Source organism: Rhineura floridana, chromosome 9 (genome assembly GCF_030035675.1).
Source record: "Rhineura floridana isolate rRhiFlo1 chromosome 9, rRhiFlo1.hap2, whole genome shotgun sequence".
Taxonomy (NCBI): Eukaryota; Metazoa; Chordata; class Lepidosauria; order Squamata; family Rhineuridae; genus Rhineura; species Rhineura floridana.
The window spans coordinates 4,336,653-4,347,489 of NC_084488.1; the positions used below are offsets into that span (position 1 = coordinate 4,336,653).

General features: G+C 43.0%; 1 protein-coding gene across 1 annotated transcript; it reads left to right on the plus strand.

Moving 5' to 3' along the window:
• Positions 1 to 6,690: 6,690 nt before the first annotated feature.
• Positions 6,691 to 8,205, plus strand: DRD5 (dopamine receptor D5). The gene has a single exon (XM_061584677.1). It carries the CDS (start codon positions 6,691 to 6,693, stop codon positions 8,203 to 8,205), a length of 1,515 nt encoding a protein of 504 aa, XP_061440661.1.
• The last annotated feature ends 2,632 nt before the right edge of the window (positions 8,206 to 10,837 follow it).

Below are 10,837 nucleotides of genomic sequence, written 5' to 3' on the forward strand. Positions count from 1 at the left end.
GAATTTACTTATTTTTCAGAAAGACATAAAACATTTTCGAGGATTGATATGATTTGGATGTCAAAAATTTTAGCGAAGGATATTTTTAAAATGGATATATTACCAAAAACTTTTTCGGACCACAATCCTGTGATATTAACTTTAAAAAAAAAAAATCTTGGATTTAGATGGAGACTAAATGAATCTTTATTACAGAATGATAAAGTAGTACAAGAATGTAAGAAGAAATTAAAGGAGTTCTTTGAATATAATTTATATAAAGGAACAAGTGAAAATATTGTTTGGGATACTAGTAAGGCATTTATGAGGGGATACTTTATTAAATGTAATTCTGAATTAAAAAAAAAGAAACAACAGAAAATGCAATTAATTTTGGAAGAAATAAAACAAAAAGAGGAAGAATTGAAAAAGAATCCAGCTAAAGTTTCTATTGTAAATCAAATTAAAATGTTACAGAAGCAAGTATCAATGTTGACAGTTAGAGAAATTGAAAGGAAATTAAATTTTGCTAAACAAAGGACTTTTGAATTTGCAAATAAACCTGGGAAATGGTTAGCATATAAATTAAGAAAAGAACGTCAAAAAAATATTATTTTAAAGATACAAGAAGGAGATGAGACGCTGACAGATAATGTAAAAATCAAAAAGATTTTTCATCAATATTACTCAACATTGTATAAGTGTCAAGAAATTCCATCTGAAAAAATAGAAGAGTATTTATCTAAACAGAATTTGCCGAAAATTACAGATTTTCAGAGACAAGTTATTAATGGCCCTATTACGTCAAGAGAGATATCTGAAGCTATAAATAAAATTAAATTAGGAAAGGCGCCAGGACCAGATGGGCTATCTGCAATGTATTATAAATGTTTGGAGGAAGAACTCTTGCTACCCTTACAGTCTACAATGAATTCTATTTTGCAAGAGGGAAAGATACCGGATAGTTGGAAAAATGCTAATATAACATTAATACCTAAAGAGGACCAAGATTTAACTAAAACAAAAAATTATCGGCCAATATCTCTACTGAATAATGACTATAAAATTTTTACAATGATTTTGGCTGAAAGATTGAAAATAATATTGCAACAATTTATTCAGGAAGATCAATCAGGGTTTTTACCTAAAAGACAATTACGTGACAACGTCAGGAATGTTTTGAATGTGTTGGAATATTTAGAACAACGAAATGATAAACAAGCAGCTTTGATTTTTTTAGATGCTGAAAAAGCATTTGATAATTTGAATTGGAAATTTATGTTCCAGGTTTTGGAGCAAATGGATTTTGGAGACAACTTTATAAAATGGATCAGATCGATTTATACATCACAGAAGGCCCAGATAATTGTTAATGGAGACTTAACGGATTCATGTGAAATACAAAAGGGTACAAGACAGGGATGTCCATTATCTCCCCTTTTATTTATTCTGGTTTTAGAAGTGCTGCTTAGAGATATAAGGCAAGATAAAAGGATTTCGGGATTAAAAATAAAAAAAGAAGAATATAAATTGAGAGCATTTGCTGATGATTTGATAATTGTACTAGAAAACCCTTTGGAAGGAATTCATATATTGATGGACAAATTAAAAGAATTTGGACCGTTAGCAGGATTTAAGATCAACAATCAAAAAACAAAGATGTTGGTGAAAAATTTAACTTTAAGGGAACAGAAAGAGTTAATGGACAAGACAGATTTTACAATAGAAAAAAAGTTGAAATATCTAGGCATCATCATGACAAATAAAAACTCAAAGCTGTTTCATAATAATTACGAAAAATTATGGACAGAGATTAAGAAAGACTTGCTAAAATGGGATAAACTACAACTGTCATTAATGGGTAGAATATCTGTGATAAAAATGAATGTATTACCGAGAATGATGTTTTTGTTTCAAACAATACCTGTAATATCCTCTGATTTACCTTTTAAACAATGGCAAAAAGATATTTCTAAATTTGTATGGCAAGGAAAAAAACCAAGAGTTAAATTTAAATTACTTCAAGACGCTAAAGAAAGAGGAGGACTGGGATTACCAAATTTGAGACTTTATTTTGCTGCCTGCTGTTTAGTCTGGATAAAGGAATGGATCTTATTGAGGAATAAAAGACTATTGGATTTGGAGGGCCACAATCTGAAGTGGGGATGGCATGGATATCTATGGTATGACAAAGTAAAAGTAAACGTAGACTTTAACAATCATTTTATAAGACGTTCTCTGTTGAAAATATGGAATAGATACAAACCAAGGTTTTATTCGAAAATACCATTATGTGTCTCAAGTCAAGAAGCGTTTTATAGAAGAGAAATGTCTGGAAAAGAGAAATGGTTAACTTATCAAGAACTATTAGAAAATGTACATGGAGAATACACAATGAAAGAGAGAGAACAATTGATAAAGGAAGGATATAGTTTTCATTGGTTTGCCTATTTACAATTGTTAGAAAGATATAAAATGGACAAGAAAATGTATGGGTTTGAAATAAGTAAATCTGATTTTGAAATAGGTTTGTATACAAATGATGAAAACATAATTGCAAAAATGTATAAACTTTTATTGAAAATGGATATGGAGGAAGAACAAGTAAAAGAGTGCATGGTAAAGTGGGCAAAAAATTTTGGTCATAACATACAAATGGATCAATGGGAAAATATGTGGAAAAAAGTCTTGAAATTTACATTATGTTATAATCTTAAAGAAAATTTTTATAAAATGATGTACCGTTGGTACATGACTCCAGAAAAGCTGTCAAAAATGTATAGTAATGTCTCTAATGTTTGTTGGAAATGTAAACAACAAGAAGGATCTTTTTATCATATGTGGTGGTCATGTAAAAAGGCGAAATTATTCTGGGCACAGATAGGTAGGAAGATGCAAAAAATTTTAAAGATAAATATTCAGTCAAAACCAGAATTTTTTTTACTGGGTTTTATGGATAAACAAATAGAAAAGAAATATGGAAGAATATTATTATATATGATTACGGCAGCAAGATTATTATATGCACAAAAGTGGAAAATGGAATCAATACCAACAATGGAAGAATGGCTACTGAAATTAATGGACTTAGTAGAAATGGATAAATTGACGTGTTTACTTAGAGAAAAATCGACAGATACATTCCTTAAGGATTGGAAGCCTCTCTTAGACTTTTTGTCGAAAGATCAAAATAAAATGATGATACTGGGATTTGATGATTAATTAAGACAGCTTATGGAGAAAAGGGATTCTGTATGTACATATTAAGGGACAGGTTTGATGTATATTATATACTTATAGCTGATCTGTGACAAATCGGAAGTCAACCATTTTATTTTTATTTTTTGTTGTAGTATTGTTATGTTTTTTCTTACTTTGTTTTGTTTGTTTTTTGGAAAAATTTGAATAAAAATTATATAAAAAAAAAAATAAAACAGTGCCTCCAATACCCAGCTCACCAAGTCGGCCCAGAAGGTCACCATGGTCAATGGTATCAAAAGCCACTGAGAGATCAAGTAAGAATAACAGGGTTGCACTCCCCATGTCCTTCTCCTGATAAAGGTCAGCAATCAGGGCAACTAAGGCCGATTCAGTCCCATAACCAGGCCTGAACCCAGACTGGGATGGGTCAAGGTAATCCTTTTCATCCAAGAGTACCTGCAATTGCTGCTCCACAACCCTCTCAGTCACCTTCCCTAAAAAAGGGGGTATTTACAACTGGTCGCTAGTTGTCACAAACCAGTGGGTCCAGGGTGGGCTTTTTCAGGAGTGGTCGGATCACTGCCTCTTTCAGGATGGCTGGAACCACTCTCTCCCACAATGATGCATTGACCACATCCTGGATCCACACAGTCAAACCCCCTCAAGGACAAGCTTTATTAAGCCAAGAAGGGCAGACATGCTGTTGGCTGCATCATCGCAAGCACCTTGTCTACGTCATCAGGCCGCATCAAATGAAATCTTCCCAAGAAGTTGCAGCAGACGTTGCACTGGACACCTCATTGGGGACTACAGTAGATGTGGACGGGGCATCAAGACTGCTATGGAGGTGAGCAACTTTACCCTCAAAGTGCTTTGAGAACAATTCACAACAATTCACCTCTGAAGGGTCTAAGACTCCATTTCCTGTTCTGCCCTTAAAACAAAGAATTGATTATAATGGGTTGTATTTCAAGAGGGAGTTCCCAGGAACTATGTTAAAATACATGCAGTTCACCAGTTTGTAGAAATAAGATTCAGAAAATCTGAAATATTTCCATAGTGGCTTTCAAGTTATTCTTTATCCTGTCTCTAGTCACAGGGCACCTCTGAGCCTGTCTCTTGATCCTCTCCCACCAGCAGCCGCCTTAGAAAGCTCAAAACAAGTCTGTTCCATGCTGGTCACCACAGAGGTACTTGCCCTTATCTGGGCCAATTTCCACATTGACTGTCCATGAGAGGGTTGCCTTCATTTGGGACATGGGTCAGCCCTGGAAACCTTTTTCTGCCAAATGTGTGAAACACTCAAAAAACACACCCTTGACTCTGTAGTGACAGAACCAGCTTTGACTCTCCTTCCTTCAGACTCAGACCAGGAGTTACCATGGAGAGGAAAGTGTTGAAAGGCAGAGAATGGACTGCAGAAGGATGCTTATTCTAGTCTAGAGGGCATGTTTGCTAGACCAAGCCATTTTTTCCACGGCACCATGTCTGAAAAGGAGAGATCAGAGCATATTTTAGTTGGAATGTATAAGTTCAACTCCAATTTGGTGGGTTGAGGCTGCATGGGGTTAATAAGGGTAGCTAGAGAGCTAGACCTCTTGCTGGTTGAGGCTATACCGATCCATTCGATCCTGCCATCTCTTCCCTTCCTGCTAGGCTGATAAGCAAAGAAATGTTGATCCCAGTTCCTTCCCGCCTCTCTCTGTGTTCTCTTTCTCTCGAGAGGGGAGCAGACATCTTCTCTTTGTCTCTCCTCTCAACCAGGATGAGGGCGAGTACTGGACCAGTGCTCGTTGCTCCAACATAGCCAGTGAGCTAGATATAGAACTCTTTCCTATCAAGCATGTACTTCCAGAATAAAGTAGTTGTTTCTTATTTTGAAGCTTAAAGTCTCTGTCTGACTAATTTGCAGGGAAGGTAGAATCTTAGCAAAGATTCAAACACACACACTAAGCTCGCTCAATACTCTCCATTCGGCAGCGCTACGCAACTTTGCTATGCCTCTCAATAGAGAGAAATTCCGACAATTTTCCCCTTGCTTATTAGCATGGGAGCCAATCATTTTCCCCACTGCCAGGGGTAGGTTGCCCTGTTAGCCTCCAGCGGCAAAACCAACCAAGAGTCCTGTGGCACCTTAAAAATGAACACATTCTGACCCAAGTCACCCACGCTTTCTAGCAGGCATGTGCAGAGTATGTTTTCCTGAGATAAATGGGCTTCTGCTGGGAGGAAGGGCAGGATATAAACCAACCAACCAACAAAGTGGGCAGGGTTACCAAGGCATGTGGAAGGAAGTGGACTGTCTTCAAGTCGATTCCGACTTATGGCGACCCCATGAATAGGGTTTTCATGGTGAGCGATATTCAGAGGGGGTTTACCATTGCCTTCCTCTGAGGCTGAGAGGCAGCGACTGGCCCAAGGTCACCCAGTCAGCTTCATGGCTGTGTGGGGATTCGAACCCTGGCCTCCCAGGTCATCGTCCACCTTAACCACTACACCGCACTGGCATATAAGATGTGATTTCAGGCAGCTTCTCTCTTTACCATTTGGTTTCTGCTGCATTTCAGTTTTCTTCTCTTTCTCTCGATTGAAAATCAGCGGACTTGTGTGGAAAGACAACTTGGTCAGGATAAGGATGCTTCTGACTGCGTCTCCCTTTTTCCTAAGAGAGAAAAGACAGATTATTGACGGTTGTTACTGAGTCAGTCAGCCGCCAGCAGGCTCCAGCCCCCGTTGCTAACCCGCACCCCGTATCTTTCGGTCTCCCCGAGTTCAAGGCGCAGGTGCCTCCAGAAGGGCTGCGATTCGCCCGCCCCGAAGACTGAGCATGCTCGCCCGCTGGCTGGTGGACCCACACGCTGAACTCCGGAGAGGAGCGGCGCGTGAGGAAGGGAAAAGGCGGCCCGCAAGCGGACGCATCCAAGGGAAGCGGGTGGCTGGAGACTTCGGACAGCGGTGGACAGGCGGTCGGGGCCCGAAGCCGGGAGAGGAGGGCAGCAGCCGTCAGAAGCCCATGCCCAGCAGCAGCAGCAGCAGCACCAGCCGCCGCCGGCGCCAGGGAGAAGGCACCTTTCTCTCTCTCACGGCCCCCAGCGGTCGTCCCTCCGTCGGTCCTGCTGAGCCAGCGTGGGGAGTCTCGGGGCTCCGCGAGGGCGGGAAGGGACGGGAGGCTCCGTGAGGCGTAGGCATGAGAGCAAGGGGGCGGCGAGCGGGAGAGGAGGAGCGCCTGGCGCCGCCGGAGGCGAAGGGCAGCGGTGATCCGGGAGTGGGGAGCCAGGCGCCCCGGCGGGCAGCAGGTCCGGAGCCCGGGGCGGGCGAGCGGTGCTCTCGAAGACGCTGACGGACAGGCTTGCCTCGCCTGGCGATCGAACCGATGGGGCCAAGCGGGGTGCGCTGGGCGAAACCCGAAGACGCGTCTGTGGCTCGGTGCGCCCCTTCGGCTGCGGAAGGAGGACGCGGAGGCGGTGGAGGAGGAAGGAGCCGCTGCCGCCGCCGCCGCCGCCGCCGGCCATGCTGCAGTCACCCTGGACTAAGAACGCCACTCTGTCCGGGCCAGCCGGCAGCGCCCCGACGCCGCAGCCGACCCGCGAGCTGCTCCCCCCGGCGACGGGCTCTGCTGCGGCCGAGGCGGCCACCGCCTCTCCCGGGACCCCTGTGGCGCACATGGTGGCGGCGGGCAGCCTGCTATCGCTGCTGGTCGTCTGGACTCTCTTGGGGAACGTGCTGGTGTGCGTGGCCATCATGGGGTCTCGCCACCTGCGGGCCAAGGTCACCAACATCTTCATCGTTTCCTTAGCCGTCTCGGATCTCCTGGTGGCGCTGCTGGTCATGCCCTGGAAGGCGGTGACTGAGGTGGCGGGCTACTGGCCCTTCGGGGCCTTCTGCAACATCTGGGTGGCCTTCGATATCATGTGCTCGACCGCCTCCATCCTCAACCTGTGCGTCATCAGCGTGGACAGGTACTGGGCCATCTCCAGCCCCTTCAGGTACGAGAGGAAGATGACCCAGAGGGTGGCTTTGGTGATGATCGGCCTGGCCTGGACTCTCTCGGTCCTCATCTCCTTCATCCCGGTCCAGCTCAACTGGCATAAGCAGGGCGAGAACCCCGGTACCGCCGCCACCCCCTTAGCAGCTAGCCCCCACGCGGGGAGCGTCTCCTCATGGGCCGAAGGTTTCGGCACCTTGTGGACAGGGGGACCCGGGGCCAACGGCAACGACACTCTGCAGGCGGAGGCGACAGAGCGCTGCGACTCCAGCCTGAATCGGACCTACGCCATCGCCTCCTCCCTGATCAGTTTTTACATCCCCGTGGCCATCATGATCGTCACATACACTCGGATCTACCAGATCGCCCAGGTGCAGATCCGTCGGATCTCCTCGCTGGAGAGGGCTGCCGAGCACGCCCAGAACTGCCGTCGCAGCAGCAAGAGCTCGGACTGCGGTCACCCTCTCCATCACCATCACCACCCCTGCCTCAGATCCTCCATCCGCAAGGAAACCAAAGTCCTCAAGACGCTCTCCGTCATCATGGGAGTTTTTGTCTGCTGCTGGCTGCCTTTTTTTATCCTGAACTGCATGGTGCCCTTCTGCGAGAGCCCCCCCGACGACCCAGAAGCCGGGCTGCCCTGCGTCAGCGACAGCACTTTCAACATCTTCGTCTGGTTCGGCTGGGCCAACTCGTCCCTCAACCCCATTATCTACGCCTTTAACGCTGACTTCAGGAAGGTCTTCTCCAATCTCTTGGGCTGCAGTCAGCGTTGCTCCAGCACCCCGGTGGAGACAGTCAACGTCAGCAACGAGCTCATCTCTTACAATCAAGACACCCTCTTCCACAGGGAAATCGCTACCACCTACGTCAACATGATCCCCAATGTGGTGGGCTGTGGCAAGGGAGATCCCTTCGACAGGATGTCCCAGATCTCACCTGATCACGAGATCGCCACAGACTCTGCCTGGGAGCTGGACTGTGAAGGGGACATCTCTGTAGACAAAATTACTCCCCTCACCCCCAGTTGTCTACTTTAGAGTTCATCCAACCGGGGAAGAATCCTTATTTTCATCCTTTGCTATTGGAACAGACACGTGGTGGTTTTTGGCTTATTTTTTGTGTTTTAAAGTCCAACCTGCAGAAAGTTCATAACCCAACAATGAACTCCTCAGAACAGAGAAAAGTTTGGGCATTCCAGTCCAGTCGGGTTAAGGCAGGGTTCCAGCCAGGGCAACTGTTTGTCAGAAGTGTCAGAGTGAAACTGGCACAAATACATTAAAACAAAACACAGTTCTCTCAGACAGTTTGTTCAGCCACAGGTTGGATTTCACTCTGAAAAAAGTCGGAAGGTGTCTCATGCTGTGCTGTTCCTGAATCCCACACTAAAGTGGTTTCATGAAACGGATTTTCTCTCACGTTGTGTCCCTGAGAACTAAAGAGGCCTAAATTATATTGCTAACCGGCGGAGTGGGTTTTAAACTCATACAGTTTTAACTGGCTAATTGTCTGCTGCTATTCCTTAGACTCAGGGAGAAAAAGAATTTGATACAATCCTGTGGGAAGCTCTCCTGTTCCTGGGCCAGCCCCTCTGAAATGAAAGAGACAGTGAACAAGACCTCTGTAGTGCTCTGGAGCAGCCTCTGTTCATTTCAGTGTGGACTGTGCACTTGATATTTAACATAATGGTACCAATTTACAGCTGCAATCCTATGCCTGCTTACCTGCGAGTAAAACCCAATGAAATGAGGTTTACTTCTGAGTTTAGGACTCTGCTGTTACGAGGACAATCTTGTGCACATTCACGTGAGACTAATTTCTGCTGAGCGCAATGAGACTGACTTACAAGAACACAAACAAGGAACAGGCTGTACATCACCTTCCATTGATGCGTAACTGGGCAGTTCACACAGAAGCTGTTACGCTGCAGGTACAGGAGTGTTTTCCTGTACATGAACTAGCAGATGTGTCTAGGAAAGAAGTATACAAACTTTTTTCTTCAATTGACTGTTAAGAAAATAAGAATAGTACTGAGGCAAATCTAATTCAACTCATTCACAAAACGTCAAGTTGCGGTATTAATAATAGGAATTTGAAAATATTACAGCAATTGGACACTCATTTCTAGACTTGTAGTATATATATCTGCTGCATTAGACTGTGAGAAATTCAAAAATATGTGAAAGTATGATTATTAATTTTTTAAAATGTTTACGTTTAGCCATTTGAAGAGCCCTTAGATGAGCTTCTAGCTCAAAGAGCGGCTTAAATTCATATTTTGAGGAATGTTACATTGGAGGGTGGTTTTTTTTTAACAAATGTAGGGTGCATCTTCTTGATGTAAATGTTGGGCATAAGCCAGCCAAAATTAACACTTGTAAGACCCATTGAGAGATTTAGGCAGCAGCCCTTAGCTCCCTTGAAAGGAAGAGCCCAACTGAATACAATGGAACTCAGTTCTAAGTAAGCATGCGTAAGATTGTGCTGTTCAGCATGTGAATTAATTCTCTTATTGAAATATATGGGAATTTACGGTTATTAACTTTAGCTATGGAAAATAATTAGTCCAAGGATTATGAATTAAGGTGCAGTTTTATTCATACTTACATATGATTAAGGCCCATTGGCCACAGTGGGATTTCCTTTCAATTTTTATGTTGCTTTTTATGTGTATGAATTTTGCTTTATTGTAACCCACTCTGGAATTTTTAAAATGGTTGTTATTGTTATTATTTATTGAATTTATACCCCATTCCTCTTCAGGGCAGCAAATGCAACAACAAAATAATTTAATAACAACAAAAAATTCTAAAAAACAGTTAATAACATTCTAAAAGTTTTAATGAAGAATGGGATAGAAATATTTAAAATAATAGTGAGGAGTGAGTGAATAAATATGGATGAGACTGAACTGTACAGGCAGATGTGCAATACATGCTTAATTAAAAGTTAGTTTCAATGATTTCATTAGGAAATATTCCTAAATAAGTGTACATATAGTTACAAATACTCAGAAGTAACAGTTACTGAAATTAATGGGGCTTGCTTCTGAGTGAGTTGATTATTGGGTCATATATGATGTATCAGAACAGCATGAATACAGTATATTTAAAATAAAATAAAATAAAAGCACAATGCCCACTGTACTTTTGCCACTGGGAGTTGTGCTTTGTGTTAATAAGTTTTAATTATTATAAGATTAATTCATTAGTGTTCTTGTATGTGACAACAACAAATAGGTATAAACTATCTTCCTGAGAACATGAAAGGTCACACCTTTTGTGTTTGCAGTATATTTTTTGTGATGTGATTTTAGGTTGTTTTTAATTATGTATTTTAAAACTGTTGTAATCCGCCCTGGGACCTTTGGGTGTAGGGCTGGTCAGCAGCAACAGTATTATTATTATTATTATTATTATTGATGACCAGCTTATCCCAATAGGTATTGCCCTACCCTTAGAGGGATAGCACACAAAGGGGGTGCTGGGCCAAACAGGTGAAGGGGTTGCTCTGTCTCATTTAAGGCAACTGCACCATCCAAGAGTGTCCACAGAAATATTGGGGGGGGGTGCAAGGTCTGTGAATTGTTGCTACAGGCCATTGGCAACCCAGTCCACTCACCATTACATTTAGAGTTCCAAGGGAACAAGTGAAGCCTCTGCCACACACCCT